Raw genomic sequence first — 23,774 nt, forward strand, 5'->3', positions numbered from 1 at the left:
ACACAACTCAGTCAGCAGCAGTGGAGTCGAGCGAGAATCTTTTTTTTTCCCAGATTAAAAAAGGAATCCGACACCATTTATTTCATATGCTAATTTTCTCACTGTCAGGTGGGTGAGGGGTGGAGGTTGAGAAAAGGAAAAGTTTTCTGGCTTCGCAGGAACAAAGATGAAAAAAAGATAAAAAAATCCAAGAGAGACCAACGCCTACGGAGAAGCATGTTCTACAATGGTGTTTATATTTAGCTGGCGAATGTGAACGTGTGAAATGATGTCATCCTAATTAAATCTGCACTGAAAGTGTTATTTCATGTGATGTAACACTAGAGGGTGGTAGGAGGCAAATTGACTCACTGGGAGGACTGCACAAAGAGGGGGCAGGGGGTGTGTGTTTGGGGGGGGGGGGGGGGTTGAGTGAGTGAGGAGGCTGCAGAACGAGAAATAAAATCGACGGCAGCTTCGTTCTCGTCTCACCCCTCTTCCTAAACCCCTGCCTTTTGCGCCCGAACATCAAAAACAAGCGAGTCTGTGAGGTTAGGCTGAAATCTTTTAAAGAAAACAAAAGACCGAACAATAAAAACACAATTTGTGTGGGAGCATGCAGCAACATGCCCCCCCCCCCCCCCCCCCATAAAGAGAGACTTCTGATATTCCGTTTCATTAGCACGTCCATGACCGGAACAAAGCGGACAAGCGCAGAAACCTGCCAGCAGAAGGACAGCACGCGGCAGGTCACCTGATTCATGTCTACGGTGATCTCACCGTGGCGAGAGCCGTCTCTACAGCGGAGCTCGAAAAGGAGGCTGGTCTTAAAGCAGAACAGGGCTCGTCCACCTAACACTGCCTGTCTGGAAACCTTTCACATTGAAGGGGACCTGAGGAAGAATTACTACTGATATTCAGGGAACCAGACAACATTCCAAATGCAGCAACAGGTAATTATGGCCGAAGATACACTCAAACTAAAAAAACTGCCGTGCTTTGCCAGCTTCAAAACTACTAAACCACCGCAATATGTGGATGTGTGTGTATCAGTGTGTGTGTGCACATACTGTGTCAGAAGAACACACACAGGTACACTTGTTGGTAAAGACAGTCAAGCATACTGGTGACATGGCGACCACCAAGTCTGTGCATTGGGTCCAGCAACATCAATATATTTATGGAAATATCTAATTAATTGAATATTCAATATCGTATGTACTGTAAATGGTTACATGGTTAGATAACAATTAGTTAGCTATGTGGAGCTAATGTTCCTAACATGCACCAATGAAACCAGGATTGTATTAGGTTGGGATTGGAATAGTACCATAGCCTTAACACGATGACAATGTTTAATTGAAGGATTGTTGTGAAACAATATTTTACTGTATTCAATATGTTCAATATTAGTGAAACTGTCATATTGTCAATGTCGATATGAGCTTCATATCGAAAAATATCCATTTGTAGAAATATCGCTGGACCCTACTGTGCACGAAACTGGAACACATCACCTTCTCATGTCCATCAAGCATATTAAGCATATTTATTATTAAACATCCAGACAAGTTTATAGAAAGCCCGTCAACAAATATGCAATGGCCACCAAAAGTTACAACAATGCAACAAAATAAATGTATGTGTATATTTTGCAACCAGGTAAGTGGAGCAGGATTTGTTAACTGCCACATTTGGACAAAGACACCTGGGCAACAGCTTAAAATAAAGATAGCTATTATTAATTATTAATTATTAATATTATTTAAAGCCACATAAGCATGTGTCAGCGGCATCACAGCTGTGGACTTCTGGGAAAGACAGGAAGGGATAAAATATGCCTCAGTGCATGCTGGGACTCTCAGTTCTCAGTCCTCCCAGGTATGCAAGTACTCATCTGTGGAATTTCAACGTACTACAGTTTGGAACATATAAGATCAGCCACAAACTTCCACGTTTCTGTGCATGCTAGTTAATGTGCAGGGCTTTTGAAACAGGGCACATCCATGGCATGAAATCAGGGCAGTACACTGAACGATAGTACGCTAATGCCAACCAATTTGAGCTGCTCATGGGAGTTAGAGGGTGGGTCAAAGGGTACAACCTCTGATGTCCTGCAACAAAACAACAAAAACAAACTGCCACTCCTCTGTAAATCTGGTATCTGTGTCACAGAAAGCACGGCAGCTGTTTCCAAGCTCGCTGCAAACTATGCGACAGTTGCAATCCCAGAAATAACTCCGGAGACCGACTAACTCAAAAACGATATGAAAAGGGGCGGTTTGACAGCGTGTTGGTGCGATCCAGTGTCTGTCCCTGACTGATCCAGTCCTGAGCATGGCAGCTGCACAGGGCCGCGGATGACTGGACAGCACAGGGCTGCTCTGGACGGGAGGGATGGTTTCAGATAGCACAGTTGTCCTTGTCTTTTTGCACAAGAGCAAATGCCCTGGAGTAACACACTGCATCCTGGGGAAACGCCTGAACACAACTTACAACTCAGCAGAAAAGCCACGGCATTTTAAGCATGCACACAGGCATACACACACAAGCACGCAGGCACACAGACAGACACAGCTGCGCACACTAAAAAACACATACACACACACATACACAAACGCACACCTCTGCACACACACACACACACACACACACACACATACTTCTGCATGCTTAAACACACACACACACACACACACACACACACACACACACACACACACACACACAATCAAAGGGGAAGGGATAATAACAAGGTTTGTGCATAAACCCAGCACAGTACACAGGCACCCTCTGTTAATGCCCAATAAGGCATGGAATCTGAGGGATGACCCCAGAGATTAGTCACTATGAACTCAGAAGAGGAGGGATACTCACAATACCCACAAAACTATGGGCAGGGACAAGGGCCTGTCCAGTGTGTTTGGGGTGTTGGATGATGTCATTGCCAGAAAATGCTACCCTCTCTTAAGACGGGACTGACCGAGAGGTCAAGTCAGTTCTTAAACTGCTACAGTCCCCTCCAAAAGTATTGGAACAACAAGGTCAATTAATCTGTTTTTGCTATATACTGAAGACAATTGAGTTTGAGGTCAAAATGTGTACATGAGATGACAGATCCAAATTTCAAGTTTTACTTCCTGGTATTTGTATCTAGATTTGTTAAACAACTCAAAACATATAACCTTTTGTATCAGACCACCCAATGTTTAGGTTAGGTATTGGAACATGTGACAGGTGCTTCTTATTGCCCAGATGTGTCCTGTTAGACTGATCGGTTAAACAATAAAGAGTTCTGAATGTCTACTCTTCGTTTTAGCCTTGGATTTTGCCTGTGAAGACTGTATTCGTGTTTGTTAGAAAAGATAAACCAACATGAAGACCAAAGAGCTATCGTTGGGAGAAAAGCAAGCCATTTTGGAGCTTAGAAAAAAGGGGAAAAGAAAGAGCTCAGGAACAGACATCGCAAACAATCTTCACAGGGGAGGGGGGAAGGTATCTCAAACAGCCTTTCAAAGAGAGCAGCAATATAGAGGCTATACCACAAGATGCAAACCACTCATCAATAGCCAGATCGCAAATTTGCAAAGAAGTACATAGATGAGCCACAAAAGTTCTGGAACAAAGCTTTTGGACTGATGAGACCAAGATTAACCTGAACCAAAGTGATGGATACAAGCTCATCTGTGAAGCAAGGTAAAGGAAGTGTCATGGCTTGGGCTTCTGGAGCAGGCTCACTAATCATTATTGATGATGTAACTCATGATGGTATCAGCAGGATGAATTCAGAAGTCTACAAAAACATCCAAACTAATTGGGAGGAACATCATAATGCAGCAAGACAATGACCCAAAACACACTGCCAACACAGCAAAGGACTTCATTAAGGAGAAAAAGTGGAAGGTTTTAGACTGGTCAAGTTAATCACCAGACCTTAACTCAATTGAGCATGCATTCCACCTCCTAAAGAGGAGATTGAAGGGAAAACCCCCTCCAAACAAACAACAACTGAAGGATGCTACATCAAAGGCCAGGAAAAACATCACAAAAGAAGAATGCAACAGTTGATGATGTCAATGGGTCGCAGGCTTGCTGCAGTTATTGCATCAAGCAAGGGACATGCAACCAAATATTAAGTGTTATTTACTTTCACTTACTTAAATACTCCAATGTTCCAGTGATTTTGATCAAATAAAAGTTGGGTGGTCTGATACCAAAGGTGCTATGTTCTAAGTAGTTTAACACATCTAGGTGTAAATACTAGGAAATGAAAGCTGAAACTCTTGTTATCTCAGCCCCAAATGTATTCAGTGTATTGCGAAAACAAAGGAATTGGCCTTGGTGTTCCAAGACTTTCGGGGGGGACTGTATTTCCCCCGGCCATCACTGGAAATAGGAAACGTGCAGAAGACAGGGAGGATCCTGCGGGAGTCTGAAGAACAAGGGCAGGCGTCCCATTCACAGCACCCCCATCCCCCATCAGACCAAAACATTCCAGGAACTAAAATGGGCCTACAGTAGATCTGTCGAGCAACATCTAAAATATGTTAACCATATTTTCAAATAAAATTTGAAGCATCTGAACACACACACACACACACATACAAGCATACACAATCACATGCACACATGGACACACAAGCATGTCTACACAGCTGTTCTGCCCGCAGCGCGCTGCATGCTACAGAGATGCAGGTTGTTGGCTGAGCCCCTCCCCTCAATATCGCAGCCATCACAATGGAATCTGTTTATTCATATTCCAAAATTCCACTTCTAATCTTTCCAAAGTTCAAAAAGCAAATCTGGAATCTTGCCAACAGTGGATATGGAAGTGCACTAGGACGGGAAGAGTGTTATGGGATATTATTAGTATTCCCTGATTGGTAGGATCAGCCACTACAACCTGGAGCAGCATAAAGGAACACACATCTGAGCAAAGCTATTATACTGCATATCAGCAGTAAAATGGTGATTTGGACCAATCAGAGCCTCAGCTGGTGAGCATCAGTTCAGCTCTGAGATTAGAGTGAGCTTAGCGTGGAAAAGGCTCTACAGCAACTCTGAAACTTGTCTTTTGGGGTTGCTGGGATGTGGAGTCAAACCCCAAATATTTACGGTTAACTGGCTTAACCAAATTCAGCTCATCCATGGTCAGTTGCTGGCAAAATTTCCGAGGTCCGTTTCTTGGCCAGGATGTCCAGCACAGACCACCCTGGCTCTCCTTTTCGGTTACTCTTAACAGGTCAGCACTAGCCGACGCTTCTAGACTTTCAGTGAAAAATCAGACGCACTTTTAAAAAGCTGGACCGCAGAAGGAGGCTGAAAGCCTGCGTTGCACAGCTCAGCAGAACTGGAGAAGCCTTTGCCTCGCAGATAAAAGTTCAGGTTCGGTCAACAGCCAAGGTCACAAACAAAAATCAATAGCAGTCTGCTTTTGGCCATCGATCCCGTCCGTCCTGAGTGGCCCCAGATGACCGTGGCAGTCTGACATCATCACATTACACATATGGATTTCTTATTGGAGTGAGAAAGGGGGCGGTCCTTATTGTCACCCGCTGTGTTTAGGAGTTCTTATAGATTGTGTGACCAAAAAATAAGTTTATATTTGGGAAATCTTATTCTATTACTATTAGTTTTTTGTTTCGAGAAAAATATATAAAAAGATATACAACGGTAACTTAAAAAAAGTTCATATTTTATACTTTCAGTGTGCTATTTCAATATGTACAAGGACATGGGACATAACACTTGCACATAAATTATGTTGTACAACAATAACACACAACTAAGGTAAAGACTGCTATAAGCACCAAACAGATACTACAAGCTGTAGTACAGATGGTGGCCCAGTTTGACTGGAGTACTAAGAGGAAAATGGGAAAACCACCCCCAATTCACAAAACTGGGGGTCAGTGAGTTTAAGCGTTCAACCATCCTGCCCTACGTCATTAATTCTGCACCAGTGAAAGTTTTCTGGCCGACTGGGATGTAGCCAGGCTATATCCGGTTAAAACCTGAGCTAGAGATGTCAAAACATCTCTCAACCTAGATTTCCACCCCTCTAGATACCAAGACTCTGGCTCTTGTTCACTGGTAGCTAGACAAAAGGAGTGAATTTCAGCCACTTGACATCTTGATACCTAATGTCCTGAGCTCTCAGGAACAAAGAATATGTGTGTCTCTAATGAACACTTCATGGGCATTTCCATTGTCTGACTTGGGTCTCTGTACACAGAGACACAGAATCTATAGAGCTGAAAATTCATTAAAGGGGCGTGACCAAGTGCCGTGCTGCAACAATGAAAGGTCTGTATTGTAATATTGCACTGGAAACTGAAACCTCCTGTTGGAAAGAAGTAGAGAGGACAGAAGGCAAACATGAGCTTAGTTCCCGGTGATTCTAGAGAAGTGGCTCGTCCTCTGGCAGCCTGCTCTATGTGAGTGAGTGTCTAACTGAAACTTTAAAAACACAACAGCTTTAATGTGGGGTTAGGGTACTGTTGCATTTTCACTGGACCCTGTCATGCCAGAGAAGACAGAAGAGGGAAGTACATGAACACACAAACTCACAAATGTATATAAATACCCATACATGTGGGTGCAGAAACACACACACACACACACACACAAGCGAATACACACACGTACACATACACATACACACAAACACACACAACACATTTCCCATAAAATATTTAGAGCAGAGGCATGGCTTGCCAGTGGTGATTTAGTTATTCAATGCAACACCCCATTGAAGCAGCAGACCTACTAAAGGGATCCCACCTGACCCCAGCCGTCCCGTCCTCACACAGGCAAGTGTGCTGTAGTAAGGCCTGATTATTAAAACACCACACCGTGCTCCACTCCACCCAACCGTCTCTCATCGATCACGTCACCTGCTTCAAGTTAACCCTACCTCTACCTCAAAAAAAAGAATTGTGAACAAGGAATTAATTTCACTCGAAGGAGATTGAGGTTATCAGGACACACAAACTGGATTCCAGGGAAAAGCAGTTTGTGCAAATGATCTAATTAAATAGGGAAGAAGAAGCAGTCCACCCATTAGAGCCTGCATAAACCCTAATTCAATAACACAACTCTACCTTAACCTGTCTTTAATCTAAGCCCCCTCTGCTCTCTGTTGTAATAGAGTGATGTCTGCGTATACTAACAGCACTGCCCCATAGTCACAGTGTAGCAAAGGGTGACGGAAAAATTTACCTCAAAATAGGAAGAGTTTTCTATGAAGGATAATGAAGAGTGACCCACTAGTTGAAAGCAATCAGTGTTCAGTTGTTTAGGGCAAAGGGTACATACAAAATCATACATACAAGTTACCAATTGACAGTGCTGGATACATCCAGGTGTTAGACCATTTACAAAGCCTCGCTGTCATATCACAAATATTACCAAAAAGTCGAAACCCAATAATAAAACGAAGCAAAAACAGAGTGCAACACAGTGGCTATCTAAGAACCTACCATATGAAAGTTTGTCCATAATACACTTCCGTGGATCCACTCTACAGCAGGTTGCTTGACTGACCCCAGTTTCAGAAACCCTGCATTCACCCCCAGAGTGGAGATGGCCCAACTCCCCAGGAAGCTGAATGATCCCCTTTGTCCTCCCACCTCAGTGAGAACTAGGGCACTGACAGAACCTGTGTTTCCCAGCAGCCTTTGCAAAGTCTGGTCCCAGGTGACTGAAGTGCACAGGACTTCATATCAATGTGCACCAGAGCCAAAGAGAAATTCACAATTTTTTTTTTTTTAGACGGATCGAGTCCCAGCGCAGGGAAGTGTACCCCGGTATTGGGCAGGCCCACTACTTTATTAGGTTTTACAACACCTGTTGAACAGGTCGCTCCTCTTGGTGCCAGCTGATTGGCTAGTGCCTGCTCCCCAGTGCTGGCAGGTGCTCTGAAAATAGAACCGAGGTCAAGTCACTGCGGCGACACAAAAGGTCCCGTTCGTGGATGTTGGACATGTTGCGTCAGGCTGCAGTGCTCTCATTCTTTAAAAACTAATGACTTAGAGCGTTGGGGACACAGCCTAAATCTGCACGGAAATAGCTGCAGAGCTTAGAGACATGGGAGGAAGAGTAGGAGGCACAGGAGGACGTGGGGGTCACGGCAACAGGTAAGGCTGAATCTGTCTGGCCCCTCCTTGGTAACTGAAATCCATGGGGTTGGTCATGTGACCATATAACAACACTGTTCCAACTTTCTCTGTGGGGGTTTTCACAAAGAGTACTTTCAGGCCTACATTATTGAATGGTCCAATGGTCATGAAATGCACACACACACACACACACACACACACAGTGGGTTAACTCCATGTAGGTTGTGGCACCTCATTCAAGAGAAAAGCCAGGTGTGTATCCTACTACCCACCCCAAAAATGCAACCTGCGATCACATCTATGGTCCAGAGTCAAGTCCCTACCCCTTACAACTTAATCACAGCACTGGAACAACCATATCAAACTGCCTATTTAAAAACTGAACTGGGTAGATGATGAGTATGCATGATGCATGATGTTGAGGGCTTGACAGAACACACCTGGCAGGCGAGAACAAAGCGAAAAGCTGGAAAAACAGCTGGAAAAACAGTGCACATATTCAAAATTCAGAAGGACCACAAAAAATAGCAGACAAAGTGGTGATTAAAAAAATACATCACTCATGGGCATCTGTAAATCTTCAAGGGTAACATCAAAAGACATTCAAAGTGACATATGTGGCAAGACGTGTGCGCTCACTAAAGAACAGCGCAGCGAGACATTTAAATCAAATGGCTTTTCTGGGAGGGAGCCAAGATCCTCCACTCTACCGCAACCTGGGCGAGCTGATTTGGAGTGAAGGGGAAAAATATGTCTCCTCACATTTTGCAGGACTGTTGAAGAAAACAGACCAGCCTAAACCTTGGAGAAGAATACATTTTGTAGACTGGGGTTCGGGGGGAGGGGGATATTCCTAGTCAAGCAGCAATAAGGAAACCCATGCATTTTCACAGTTATGTTCAGGGGGGGTCATATTTGTGTCAAGTGACCACCAGCCTTGGCAACACAAAGTCATCTTCCGTCTTCAACAGGATGAGCTTGCACCTTCCCAGACTGGATGTCACCACGGTGATAACCCTGGAGATGTTGGCGAACACGGACAGCTAAAACCAAACTCCTGCCAGAAAGGGTCAAGTGTCTGAAACATCTCTAGTGTTCTGAAGGTGCCGTGGGATTTTAGATTCCTTTTTTTTTAGGTTGACGGTTCCCCCAAGTCCAGTGATTCAGGGCCACAAGATGCCATCTCCGCACTGATTCATCAAAAGGTACGAGAAACTGACCTCCATGAAATTGCAATTTTCCAGGAAAAACTCGGAGAGCGGTCTGGCGCAGAGACGGGATGAGGTCACCACTCCAAGCTGTGAAGCGCAGGGTATGGACACACGTGGAAACAGCACGTTGGGCTTCATTCTTCTCAGCGCAGCTGCCTTTCCACACTAAAAGTGGAGCTTTAAGCACATTTCCTTCCGCCGAAGAGGATGTCAGCTTGCAGCAAAGGGGCCCTCCTCCACAGCCCTAAGTGGATAGGCGAATAATTCCCAAATGCATGTTTTCTGAGTCCAATAAGCCTACAGAAAATGCCCCTATCAATTCAGGCAGGGAGGGAATTCCAAAAGTATGCTGAAAAACATCTAACAGTCAATGTCTGATTCTGGACCATGTGACACATCACTGCAATGTAGAGAGAGTGTGCTGTAGCTTCGATGTGCTAGCAGAGCACGCTACATCACTTTTTCATGAGGGTCATACAGCTCTATACAATTATCCTACGCATATGCTGCATCTGCTGATGCCTTTAGATATCCGATACTCTGTAATTACCTTGTCCTGAACAGAGGACATTCATGAGTCTTACTCATCCCCCGCACCCTGTACCTTTCCTGGGCTTTGTGCTCCAGTTACCTCCCAATGTGCACACAGATCACATCCCCAACTTAGTTTCATGCAGATATGTACTGTATATACATGTACTCTACACAACAAAAAACTGTATTACATCTAGCTCTTTTACTCATACTGAGACTGAGAATTGTATTGTTTTAACAGTGAGAAAAAATCTACATTACAGAGGACTTACAGTACATTATACAACGGATAGGTCCGGTCCTTCGTCTCTATTGGTCAGTTTGCGTTCCAGCCGGGCCAATATCCATGATATACGCACGGCTAAATGGAATGTTCACACATCTTTTAATATTACTCCGTGTTTGTAGACGACTGTTATCTACTTTGTTACCAAAATTAACGTTATAATAATTTCGCCGCAAGTACCCTAACGTTACCACAGTAAAACACAATGAGTGATTTAAAAATGTTCTTTAACCTTCTCGGGGATGTGGAAAGGAGTAGGAACAAAGAAAATAACTAACAACTAAGGCGATGTCCTTGGATCGAAATACCAGCAAGATCGCCAAACCCCAGCAAAGCAAATGATGACTCTGTCATAAAGACGCTATGAATTATTTCAATAACTGAAGGTTATCTGGCAGTGTCAAGACAAATTACTTGTGTGACAGTGTCGTCAGGTGTAACGTAAGCAAGCAAGCTAGCTAACGTTAGTGCAGTGCAGTGGGGATACATTATTGCAAGTAGCTAACGTTAGTACCGTTGCTTAACTAGTGCAGTGGGGATAACAACCTTAGCAAAACCGTTGCTTGGCAACCAATAAACTACTGTTCAGCAGAACAATAAATTTACCATAAAAGATAGTTCCATTAAAATACATTCATTTAAAGTTTGTCTTGTCTTTATTTTGTGAAATTTAGAAAGATAAATGTGGTAACCTTTGTATAAAAGCGTAACGGAACTAGGGGGTGTAATGGCACTCCGCTTCGTGTCGTGCCGAACCACCCCGCTAACTGTGCCAATATCCACGATATACCACAGGTTCTTGTTCCATATCGCTTAATTGAATCAATATTCTCTGCCTATTGAGACATCTTGCTCAGACATGTTATGCTATGATGTTGATGTGATGAACAAAAAAAGTAATCATGGTGCTGAAACAGAGCGTGCTCAGGCCCTTCCAGAAAGACCTAGAAGGTGCCACATTTTGGCAACAGCAGTGGCCAGCAGTAAAGGCAATCTGCAGCATCCCCTCAGAAGGACGAGTTCTGTGTGCCGGCTAGAGTTGACCCAGTTACACTTACACAGAGCTTATCTTACCAAGTCTAAAATAACTTGCATACAATAACTGAGATATATCACAAAATTAAACGTGCTTGTCTCTTTTGCCTATACATTTCCTTCAGAAAAACTGCTTCTGAGACTCCTGGCTTGCTTTTATACAACATTTGAAATATTTCCTCCACATTAAATAGTAATAATGCAGCAGAGGTGCAGAGAATAGAGAGAGCATGTCCTGTGACAGCAGAGAGATAATCAGGCAGCACCCGGCTCCCTCCTCCCCTTTTTAACTGTCAGCCCCAGCTGGAGAGAGGGTTTAAAGATGGCTGCTCGCTCTCTCTCATTCTCATTCTCTCTCTCACTCTCTCTCGGCGCATCAGCTGTGCGCTGTAGTGGATATGAAGCGTGGGCACATTTCCATTTTTTTTTTTTTTTTTTTTTTTTTTTTTTTTTTTTAAAGTCATCTGTTGTAAATCCTGCAGAGTGGGGTTAGTGATGTCAGCATCTGGGACGTCCAGAATGTAGGCAGTTATTTTTAACCGCCATAGTGTGAGCCCGGAGAGAGAGAGAACGAGAGATGGGGAAGAGAAAGAGAGGGTGTGTGTGTGTGTGGGTGTGTGTGCGCGTGTCTGTGTGTGCGTACGTACGCGTGTATGTGTGTGTGTGTGTGCGCGCGCACACGTCTGAAACAGCTCCACAGCAGCTCCCAGGCTTCATCATAGCGCTGGCTGGTTTTACAACTCCAACAGCTGACTGGAGGCGGAGCGTGAGGCTTTACGCACGCACTCTACTCTCTCTCCCCCAGCCTCTGCTGTGGCCTGCTTTTCCTCACACTCTCTACTGCACACCGTCCATGCGCAAAGCACCCCATCCATATCACTGCGCTAGGGAACATAGGAATGCAAAGCCAATCTGCAAGGAATGCGTGTCAAAATAGACACATATACATATCCTATCTACACACATGCATACATCTACTACATGCTGTATACATATCCTATCTGCACAGACACAGAAGTATGGCACAACACATTTAATATATTTGGTGGCATTATAATGTATTAATCACGCAGTTTATCAAACACAAGAATATGTGTTGGATGTGAAATGAAACAGCTGTGATGTCATTGCTGCCATGGCTGTGTTTGACCTTGCACACATATTCCATGTGCTAGCGCTTCTAAAAACTTTAGCAAAAACATTTTCCCATGATGCTTTCCACATGGCAGACTTTGTGACTTTCTGACTGAAATCCTGGCAGCACAGCATGTGGAGGAAATACTGTAACAATCTGGAAAAACATGAGCACAGTACGCAGGCAAATCTCCTGGAATCAGCTGCAATTATTTTCCCGTTGCGTGTAACACATTCACTTTAATACATTTTATTTTAATTACTTGGTGCCCAATGTGGGGCTATGCATGTCCAATTTCCCACCCTCACTTGGAATGTCCAACAGTATATAACTGCAGCTGCGTTCATCCGCGAATCACACTACCCATTAGGGAGATCTGGAGTTCTTCTCCAAAACACACGGTGTTGCACACTGGTTATTTTAACACGGCAGACTGCAACTAAGCTTGCGTCAGAGGAAGACCCTGGCTTTAGCATGCAGTCCATGGGTGCTTGACCGACCACTAGATAACAATGAAACACAGACCCCTATTGGACCCTCCCATACTCTGAGAGATGCAATCGCCAATTCGGCATCAGCCTAAGGAGCTACTAGCCTCCTATGTCACTGGCACAATCCGGATTGTTCAGAGACCATGGGGCTCATCCCTGCACACCAGCCTGGTGCTTTAACCAAAAGAACCACCCAACAACCCGAGACACGTTCACTTTGGCAGTATTTAAACTGGTAACCAATCAAGGAAAGAAAGGTGACAGTAGTAGACACTGACAGCATATAGCAGCTGGCATAGTGCTATCTGACACCAAAGCACAGCTGACAACAGCTCTGATGCTGTACTGAAGCACAGCTGAAGCTAGCTGTCCCTTACACGTATTAAGTGATATTGATAATCTGGCCACAGTTTTCACTGAGAGCTAAAACTGAGCTTTAACGTGGATACTTACTTAAGGTAATTCATTTCTTAGTTGAGCCTGGACCTCAACTCCTACATTACTTCATCACTAACAGGACTAAGGAGGCATATTTTACACATAGGTGGACCTGGCACATCAGTATAACTTCATGACTGTGCTTCTGCCGCCTTTAACTGCCACCTAAAGTCATAGCATGTGATGCCATTTGGAATACAGGCCCTCCCTGGGTCAAGATGACTACTAAAACAAAATCCAGAGTTTCATGGTTGACGTTTATTTTCCTGAAACAAAATCTGGAATAGCACTGCTAATCTCTGCTCTATCTGATCAAATCTGATCCATTTCATTTTTTGGCACGGGTCAGAAATGTTGGTGTACTGCAGAGGTAGAAAGTCCAGGATTCAGAAAGTAAAACTCCTGCCATGTTTTTCTTCCACCCACAACCTCAGCCAGCTGATTTCACTAATTAGTACCTCCTGGCTAAAGAACTGCGATAAACAACAAATCCTGGTGATATAAATAAAATACCAGGGAGGACTTTTACTTTCTGAACCTGGACTGCCTCTGGTGTGCTCAACACAAAATCTACGTCACATTCACACCCAGATTAAGTACTATGTGTCAAACTAAAATAGAAAGAGGGGCAACTGAAAGGCAGTCTGATTCAAGGCTGGTTCCTCCAAAATAGGCAAAGGGGAATTTTATGAAGGTTGAAACTCCGACTACCACCAAGCTCTTTGCAAGTAGGATCTCCCTGCCTGCCAGGTACCATAGCTACCAAAGTCCTAATCTGAGGTGGTATAGAGGTGACCGGCGTGATTGGAGCAGGGAATAAATCCTAGGTCCCTTGCTGTAACTAGATGAGAGTCTTGATTGACACTCCAGTCTCTACCTCAAGGGAACCAATCAAACTCTGCCCTGACTCTTGAGGTGATGTCATCTCCTGTTCCAGAACCACAATCCTCTTTTTAAAAACAAGGGGGCCACGTATCATGCACACGAGTGTGCGTTTTTGTCCTCAGTGGCTCTGAGCAGAGGTTGCATTTTGTTATTTTTTTTGATTTTGCTACACTTAAGGTACTCACTGAAAATGACCAAAACGTTCTTTTTTTCTTGCCTGACAAAAAAAACGGGAAATGAAATAGAACCTGGATTCATTTCCTTTAATTCTGAAGACAAAGCACTGCAGTCCAGCTGCAGACAAGAGGCCCACATCTAACCAAAGTGAATGAGACTGCATAGGAGAGGGCAGGAGATTCCCGGGAATGACGTTCCACTCCATCGACAGTGAGAGGCCATAACCATCCAGAGCGATCCGGATGGGTGCGTTCGGCCAGGGGAGGGAGGGAAAACACAGGACCCCTAAAAATCCTCACCAAACACACAAAAGACCAAGAAACCTCCTCCTTGAAAGAAACCTTTTTTTCATCTTGTCAACAGAGGGACCACATTAGGCCACATTGGACACCCTGCTGAATTCTGGGCTGCATGTGCAACTTAGGGTTGAATGAAAGCCAGGCCACATAACAAAAGCAAGAAACCAAACTAAACAAAACAAACAATCTGTTTTTAAAGAGTCATACTACAAACCACTTCAACTACAAACGGTGCTTTAGCAGAAGGGTTCCTGGCTTGGTTTTGTTTCACTTTTCTGTGGGGGAGCCAGCCAGTCTAGGCCTGTGTAAGGGACAGTGCTGGGTGGTCACAGCCGGTGGAAGTTTGGTGGAAGAGTGGCCAAGGAACCAGGCCTGTATCCGGAAGATGTTTGCATTTTACTGTGTTTTCACCAAAACATAAATTCAACCTATAGAACATTCTGAAACCGCCCAAACCATCCCAGAGCAAAAAAAGAGAAAACAAACAAGCAAGTCACTTATTTTCCTCCCCGCAGTGTCATTCAGCCCGTGTTTACATTCATCCTGAACAAGGGCCAAATCATTTAACCTCTGACCCTGTGCGTTGCTAGGAAGCATGAAGAGGCCTTGGACTGATGCAGATTTTGGCAGGCTGGACCAGGTCCCCATTCAGACTCCTCTCTATGGGATCCTTCAAGCTGAAAGCACTCCAGATTTCCCCCCCTTTCTGCCTAAATAAACCGATTGTCCCCATCCTTGTCTGTCCTGTCGAACATCTCCGCTGGGGGACAGAGAAGCTGTTCCGGCCTTCCGGCCCCCTAACGCTAATGAGTGGGGGGTCCCTACAAGCACACTTCACAATAGCCCGCGAGACAGGGTCTCAGCACTGTGCCAGTCAGTGTCTGTGTGTATGAGAGTGTGTGTGAGTGAGTATGAACATACAAGAGTTGGTGTGTGTGTGTGTGCGTGTGTGTGCGTATCCATGTGAGGAAATGTCTTCACTTCAGTGTGTATGTGTTTTAGCGGGCATATGCCTGTGTGCATGTGTCTGAGACTGTTTGTCTTTGCATGTGTGCTTGTGTGTTTAATTTTGAGTGGCTGTGTGTATGTATTTGTGTGTTTGTGTATGTAAGACGGACTGTGTACTTCTATAGGACATAGAAATAGTGATGGTGCAAAATTACTTATGCTATTAAAGCATACTTTGGTTTGCCATTTCTGGTGCTTACACGGATGGGGTCTGTTGACACACACCAATAAATCTTTGACAGGGACCTGCTTTGCCTCATGAGAGATTCAGCATAAATAAGTTGTTCAGAGGGTCAGTGATTGTACATCTGTGCTTAGAACCCGTGCTTTGGACAAAGGGCACACCACACAGTGTTTTACTTAATTTGAAAGCAAATATCTTTCTATCAGGCAAAGCAAGCTTTGGGTTCCAGGAGGACGTAGAGGCACTTTGCTCCCCAGCAAGCAAGCAACCCATGCGTCATTCCAGCGATCTATGACTGACAACTGTCCGGGGTGCATCAATTTAGTTTCCAGGGCAACCATGGGAGTGCCTTCCATTTTTGGCCACGCCCCAACACAGACCCTGGCGATCCGGTTCCTCTTTGTCCCAAACGGACACACATGGACCAAACCACACGTTCCCGAGGGCGGGGGGTGGCTCTGATGAAACCCGGGTCTGGGAGATGGAGGAAGCGTCTGACTGTACGCTCCGGAGCATCGATTTTTATGAGCACTTCACAGCAACAGGCCTGGGAGAGAACAAAACACAGGCCTGCGGTGCGCTCGTTGCAGATAAACGCAATAACATTTTCACCACAATGAACTGCCATTCAATCGCCGGCACAAAGGAGACACCTGATCCTTGTGCTCAGGCGTGATTAGCGTGTAGGGACAGCCCCAGCTGCCAGCCCTTAGCCCCTGTACAGAGGCCCTACAGCCAGCCGGCTACCGAGAGCACCACAAGCTACAGCGTCACCTCAAAAACAGCCCTCTGCAAACTCCACAACAAAAGAACAGGTTCCCCCAAGCAAGGCAACCGCCTTTACAGATATCTGTACAATGTCCATCTAAATCACAGATATACATGCACAATCGATATCAACACAGGGATAATTATTATTGTGCATATGCAGTTTGTGTATCAACAATATGCACACTCCCTATCTAAATTAAGAATATTTGCAAAATGCATGTTGTACAGATCACAGATATCGGAAATGTGCACATTCACACATTGTATCTGTATGAATGATGTTTAAAATATTATCCATCAAATGACATTATCAATACAGTGGGCTCAGTGTGTCCCTCACATCACAGATATGTACAAAATGCATTTATTTCAAATGTGTATTTTGCATGTATATTTCACTGTACATATCATGTATGTACATCACAGAAGCGTGAATGTTGTTAATTAATTTACATTCTGTTAGATTTTTCAGGGCTGATCACCTGGCACCTTGCGGTTTTTTATTTGACATTCGCACACGAAAAGCTTGACGAATGCGCCTGGTTCACAGTTACTGGTGTCAGTCACACTCAGCTGGAGGTGTGATCCGTAGCAGAGCAGCGGCTACATTCCTCCTGCAGGTATAGCGTTTCCATTTTGGCACAGAACCCCCAAAAATAAGCATGCGGTCACACACGTTTATTACACAGATGGATTTGCCTGACAGTTCTCCATGATTTATGTTCCTGTTACCCTGCCTCCCCCCCCCATTGCTCCGACCATATTCCCAGGGCACATTCAAGCACGGCGTTTACGGAATAAATCTTCCGTGGCATTTACCCGTATTCATGTATGTCTTTTGTGTTGCTCTTTAAAGAGGCCGGGGAGAAACCCAGGCAGCCTCTCAGAGCCTGTAGCTCAGCTTTACCCTCCACAGGAAACACAGACACCCTTGCAAACCTGCTGCTATGGGTCGATTGGTAGCTATGACGCTCTCTAAAGACAAGCTAGTTCTGTAATACGTGACAAATCCAACTAGCATTAGGCCTATATGCGATATCACCATACGTGCTATTTTTTATGCGAGAATCTCCACTATATCGTGAGAAGGGGGAGGCATGCATTAGTGCTGAGATGGGGCCTGTATAAACCTGAGAGTGCTCTCTCAGCTGCACAGAAGAACAGGGCAGGCCACTCTCCCGCCAGCCAATGGCTAACGTCATGGCCGTTGCCCCTGCCGACGCCAAGGGGAGCCCGGCTGGCTTGCCAGCGTTGTGGCCAGAGATGGGAAGGAGAAGATTGCTAGTTAAGGAGCCAGAACCCCTCTCTACAAACACACTCACAAACATACACCATCCCTGTCCGGCAAAATTTCATCGGCTATGTACCACCAACACCTGTCTGCCGAATTTCCTTTCTAGCGGTACCGATGCATTGCTCTGAAGTACAGCCCATTGTACACAGAACCAGCAGATAATAGCAGACAACAACATCCCCCCATTACCCTACAGGCCCCCTACAACCCCCCCCATTACCCAACAGGCCCCCTACAGCCCCCCCCCCTCAGCTCACTCCAAACTCCACAACAGTTCCAGTCCTGCCCAAAGACACCGGAGGAGAAAAACACTTCAGATACCCTTCTTCATTTCGCTCCCGGTATTACCATGACAAAAACCACTCCCCCCCCCCCCCCCCCCCGCCCAGAGCCTGACACCCTGTGAAAGGTACCCAGTGACCCACCTGGCGTGACATATCCGCGGGGCGACTGGGAGTGCAGTGGTGGGGGGTGGTGCTTGTGCTGGCGGTAATCCTTCTCGCTGCGGGAGCGCGTTCTTTCCGAGGCCCGGTCCGAGAATTCGGAGCTAGGCCAGGCTCGGCGCAGGTGGGTGCTGCGCGTCTTCTTCATGGTCGCAGCCGGACGTGGCGGGGCGGGGGGGGAAGGGGAGGGGGGGGCGACCTGCGGCTCAAACCCGTCCCCACATCAGGCGGGGGCACCGCGAGGGCCGGTCACACGGGAGACATGGCGGCTCGGAACGGAACCAGCGCTCTTCTCTGTCCCTCTCATGCACACACTCGGCGCACGGCGCACGCACACCCCGCACACACACACACGCGTGCGCGCTCACGGACGCGCTACTGCTGCTGCCGCGGCGGCTGCCTTCGATCCCGATGCGGACGGCTGTGGGGCCGCTTCCCTTCCCTGCGCTGATCCGCTACCACGCCCGTCCTCCCGCAACGCATTCCTCTTCATTTGGCGGTCGGCGTAGCTCCCGGATTGGTGTGCTAGGAAAGGCACATTGTGAGGCCCCCAGGGCCTGTGGAGAGGGGGAACAGGGATGGGGAGGTGGGGTGGGGGGGGGTGAAGAGGAGGAGAGGGGATGGAGGGGGGGGGTTGTAGAGATTCACCGCGTGAAAGGCCGTGGGAATCCAACAATAGCGGGATTGAGCGTGGGGAGTGCTTAGCCGACCGCGAGCCGCACAATAACAAAAGGCCCAAACATACAGGGGAAAAACCGCTGCGGGCCGCAACTGGAGAGAGAGAGAGAGAGAGAGAGAGAGAGAGATAGAGAGAGAGCCGCTCCGCTGTCAGTCTCTAGCCCTCCTGGACCAGCGGACCGGCCCCCGATAGCGACGCTCCGCGGGAATTAGCAGCGGAAAAAAAAAAACGGAATGATGGAATGGGGGCTTGGTGCACGAAAAAAAAAGGAATGGAGTCGAAAAACTGCACGCGAAAAAAAAAACAACAAGGTCACTCCTCTCCTGTGATGGGGATCCAAACGCGGGGGAAGGGACGCGCTGACGAAGGAGACCCTCGGTCAGACAGCCATCTCCACCTCCGCTGTGCTGCTCCTGCTAGCGTCTGTCCTGCTAGCCTCGCTCCTGCTAGCGTTGCTCCTGCTGCCGTTACTGCCCTCAGCAATGCTGCTGCTGCTGCTACTCCACCGTGTGCGTTTGTGTGCGTGAGAGAGAGAGAGAGTGTGTGAGAGAGATAGTGTGTGAGAGAGAGAGAGAGAGAGAGAGCGTGAGAGAGAGAGAGAGAGAGAGAGAGAGAGAGAGCGCGTAAGAGTCTGTTGCGTGAGTGTGCGTGAGCGTGCCTGTGTGAGTGTGTGTGTGTGTGTGATAGCAAGAGAGCACGAGAGTCTGAAGAACAGCCAAAAAAATGTTGTGCTTTTTTAAAAATCCGCACAGACGCGCACGGTCACACACACGCGCGCGCACCTTGGAGCCGCTACATACGTCCTGGAAGAGGTTTATCCGCTAATGACGAAAGCGCGGCCGGCCGTTTCTCTCTCCTCGGTGGCGTTGTCTCCTGGAGGGACGGGGGTCCGGGGGTCTGGCGTGTGTGAGCGCGTCTCTCTCCCTCAGCCAATGGCAGAGCTGGTCAGAGAGCCGCTGCTCGGCGAGGGTGAGGCGGGGAGAAGTCCTGTCACACACACAGCGCTCCGCAAAGCCAACAGCGCCCCCCCTCTCACCCCCACCCCGCCGGGCTCCCACTCTGCCCACCCTATGAGAGACCTACGCTGTGTTTACACACACAGCCACGCACTTTTTAGCAAATGGGCCCCACCTCCCCACACCCCCTCCCCCTCCCCTCCTATTCACAAAAATAAAAGCTCTCATCTCCTCCAGGGAAGACACGCTTGCCGTGCACTCTGCCTTTGTGTGGATCGCCCCTCTCCTTTCTCCTCCCATATTTATGTTCTTCTTCATTTCTTTATTTTATTAAAAAGCCCTTTCTGTCCCCGTGTCTCCTCCACCGGGGGTAGCACACCCCCGCATTCTCCCCAGAGTCCTGCCCAATAACAGCTGCACAACTTCTCATAGGAGCAGCGTAAGGGGGAGGGGAGCTGGTCACACACATCACACACACAGACACACAAGCACGCACACACACATGAACGCATACACACACCAGCACGCTCCCCAACTGTTTTGGATCAATGAGGGAGACCCCCCCACCCGCCCACAACCCACAGACAGCAGCCAACCGGCGTGGGAGCGAGAGAAAGAGCAGCCCTTTCTGTGCTCTGCATGACCCAGACAAACCGTGAAGCAGCTCACACACCACACCACGCAAGTCAGAATACTCCAGCTCTCACACAAATCCACACTGAGCAAGGCTGCCTCAAGTTAAGACTTGTTTCAGTTTGTAGCATTTTAGCAGCCTGCGCTCAATTTCGGGAAAACAGAAAATATCTCAGAGAAAAACACTGCTGAACAAAACAACCTCACCATCTTCTGGTAGAAAAAAAACAAAACATTCACACCATTTTGATCCATTCTTGACCCAAATGCAACAGTTATTTTCCCAGAGTAATTCCTGATGCTAATGTCCTGCAGATTTTGTTCAATAAGAGATAAGTTAAATATCCCCGGGGGGGCTCACAGATGTTGACACTTTAACAGCAGGAGGGGTCTGAGGTTTGGCCCGGCTGGTTTCATTTCACCGCGGATGATGTAATGCATTTTTAATAAGGGGGAGGTCAGAGATCAGGGGTGCATTGTAGTGCCCCCTCCCGAACACAATGAGTCTGAGCTGGAAGACGAATGTGTCTTTTCCCTGGGGGGAGAAGAATACTCAAAAGAATGTTGGGTCTGTTCTGGTTAAAATAGTCGTAGAATGTAGAACCTACACATCTAAATGCACAAACCCCACATTCATGATCTATACAGCACACATCCCAATTTATAAATGACATCAAATAGACAAGCCACATATACACAGAATACACCCCAATCCACATAACAAACATTCACACACACACGCCACACACTACATTGCAGTACACATACTAAATTCACTACCACCATTACTGCTAGCATAGTAGTCGTATTAGCTGCAGGCCTACTACTGAATTTGAAGAATGTTGACACAGCTGACAATAAATTACAAGTGATGACAAGTTAACTTGTGTTCACACACAGGACCTCCCGCCTCAGACAGGAAGTAGGAAGCTACTGTCTGTTCACATGGTCCCGCACAGAAAACACATTCTGTGTTTACGAGTTTACAAGAATAATCCAAGACGAGGTGTGGTTAAAGGGTTTTACAGCAACACACAACGCAGAGGCGAAGAACCACCCGAAGTGAAGCACACCTTGTCATGGATTATTCCGCTCGCACCATAGCCAATCACCGGAACATTAAAATATAAGAAGGGGTTGTTAATATTTTGGGGCAATTCGCCCCCAAAATACAAACATCTTGTGCTGGCACTAACTAATTAGAAAGTTGTTTCCCAGGCTTGCTACCATTTCAGCATGTTGCTATGGTTACATAAGTTGGTTAACAGGACAGGCAGTGTAGGAATTTAGAACGCAATAAACTTGACCTGAACTACTTGAGCATTAAACGGTTGTAAGGCACACCTTCCAGCCAATCAGAATCGAGTACTTACCCAGACCATGGTGGAAGGTCAGGTGACCACACAGGTGGTAACTGATTTTTTACATTTACATTTTAGTCATTTGGCAGACGCTTTTAATCCAAAGCGATTTACAAGTGCATAGGTTCTACCATAAGTCAAAGCATCACATCCAGAACTAGCAAAATACACATGAAATATATACATATCTATTAAAACTGCCGTCCTGTTCTCTTCAGTTAAAGTCACCAGTAGGAACGCAGGCATACGGACGCTCGCTTTAGCAAGCAGGCTAACGAGGGGCACGGCACCCCTGCCTGGATCCTGCAGCTGCTGCTTTAACATCGGCCTCAATAGTCACCTAATGACAGAGGCCTCAGTGTGACAGCATCGCAGCCCAGCTGTCCGCAGAGTAGGTTACTGCAAGCCCCCGTTTTCAAAACCGGTCTAACCACATCACCGTGAGTGAAAGCAACCAAACAGCTGAGATGACAGTAGCTACAGGGAACAACTCCGACGGTGAATTGCGAATGTCGTTGCATGGGTTATTTTCGATGTGTGCTTTGAGTCAGCCCATTTATCTTAGTGCAAATACAAACAGGCCTGAAGGTTAGGAGGTCCATGTCCTCAGATGCTCTTTGGAGCCTCATGAAGATGCTAGTGCACCCACAAACATCCAGCCCAGGAAGGTGTGAGTCATAGGCTGAACATAGGATACCCTGCTTCAGTTTTGGAAATCTCTAAACAGAAATAAAAGTTTTCTAGCCAGCTAGGACGTAGCCAGGCTATGTCTGGGTAAAACCCAATTATTTTGTAGCTAACCTCAAAACGTCTCATAGACATCTAGATTCCGGCGTTTGCTCAATGGGTACAGACTCAAAAAACACTGCACTGAACCTTACCACACTCCATTTGTCTACAGGACCAGGACCACAGCTCCAGAGAGCCTATACCCTGTAAAGAAGCACCTCACAGACTTAATTTGTTCTTCTATTCTGGCAGCGTGGCATTATGGGTAAGGAATATTTTCAATCTCAGCCAGAAAGCTGCTGTTGTAGCTCTGAGGAAAGTACCAATAAACTGGCTCAGTGAAAACACATCACTATACAAGTGGATCTCACCATCACAACACCCCCCAACCCCAGATCAGTCCAGAATGTCCAGACTTCATGGCTTTATCTAAGATCTGAGGAATCCGAAAAACAGCTCCTCCCCTCAAGGCAACAGACATCCTCAGAGTTGGACAAAAACGTGTTCCAAATTAGTCTCAACTAACCCTCCTCCTCCCCCCTAACCCCCTGCCCATTCTCTCTCCGTAACAAGCACAACAAAGGCCCCAGCACTGTCATTCGGCCAACATTTAATCACCAAAGACAACACATAAAAATGAGCCCTCCACAACACATACACGCTCTTAGCCCCCATCATCATCTTACACCCCCCCAGACAGGACAAGGCTGACAGGGCCCCCTGCTGAAGTCAAATTCCTCCTGCCCAGAATTCTAAGGTCGCTCGTATACGCATCATGCCGGGCCAAGATTCCAGCGGAGCCCGGGATGAGAGATCAGCGTCCGAATCCAGAGTGAGAAGAGATGGGCTGTGAAATGTTAAGATTTGCAGCTGATTTTCTAATATGAAAATCCTAAGAGTTCCACAGCTGTCACAACAGAAGCTACTCGCCAACTGCTACAACATCCCGATATTTTAAGGGATTTCAGGGCTTTCTTATACTTCTTTCCATTTTCATACATTACTCTCTTCCTCCAATAACAGGAAAAACACTATTTTTAAATGAATTACATTTCTTAGACTACTTACACTACTGACACTCCGTTAGTCAAAGTTTAGGCCTGGGTTTGTACTGAGCCAACATACA

At 46.4% G+C, this 23,774-nt stretch overlaps 1 protein-coding gene across 2 annotated transcripts in view; it reads right to left on the reverse strand.

The window, feature by feature from the left end:
• Positions 1–23,774, reverse strand: part of stox2a (storkhead box 2a) — a 77,439-nt gene that overhangs the window by 31,607 nt on the left and 22,058 nt on the right. Inside the window, exon 1 of one of the 2 annotated variants that reach the window (XM_061244226.1) lies at positions 18,273–18,438. The exons of the other annotated variant lie outside the window; for it this stretch is intronic. Within the exon in view, the coding sequence (XP_061100210.1) occupies positions 18,273–18,438 (166 nt within the window). Of the gene's footprint in view, positions 1–18,272; positions 18,439–23,774 lie in introns of those variants that run through there. 2 annotated transcript variants of the gene reach the window in all.

This window comes from Conger conger, chromosome 6 (assembly GCF_963514075.1).
Source record: "Conger conger chromosome 6, fConCon1.1, whole genome shotgun sequence".
NCBI classification, from domain to species: Eukaryota; Metazoa; Chordata; class Actinopteri; order Anguilliformes; family Congridae; genus Conger; species Conger conger.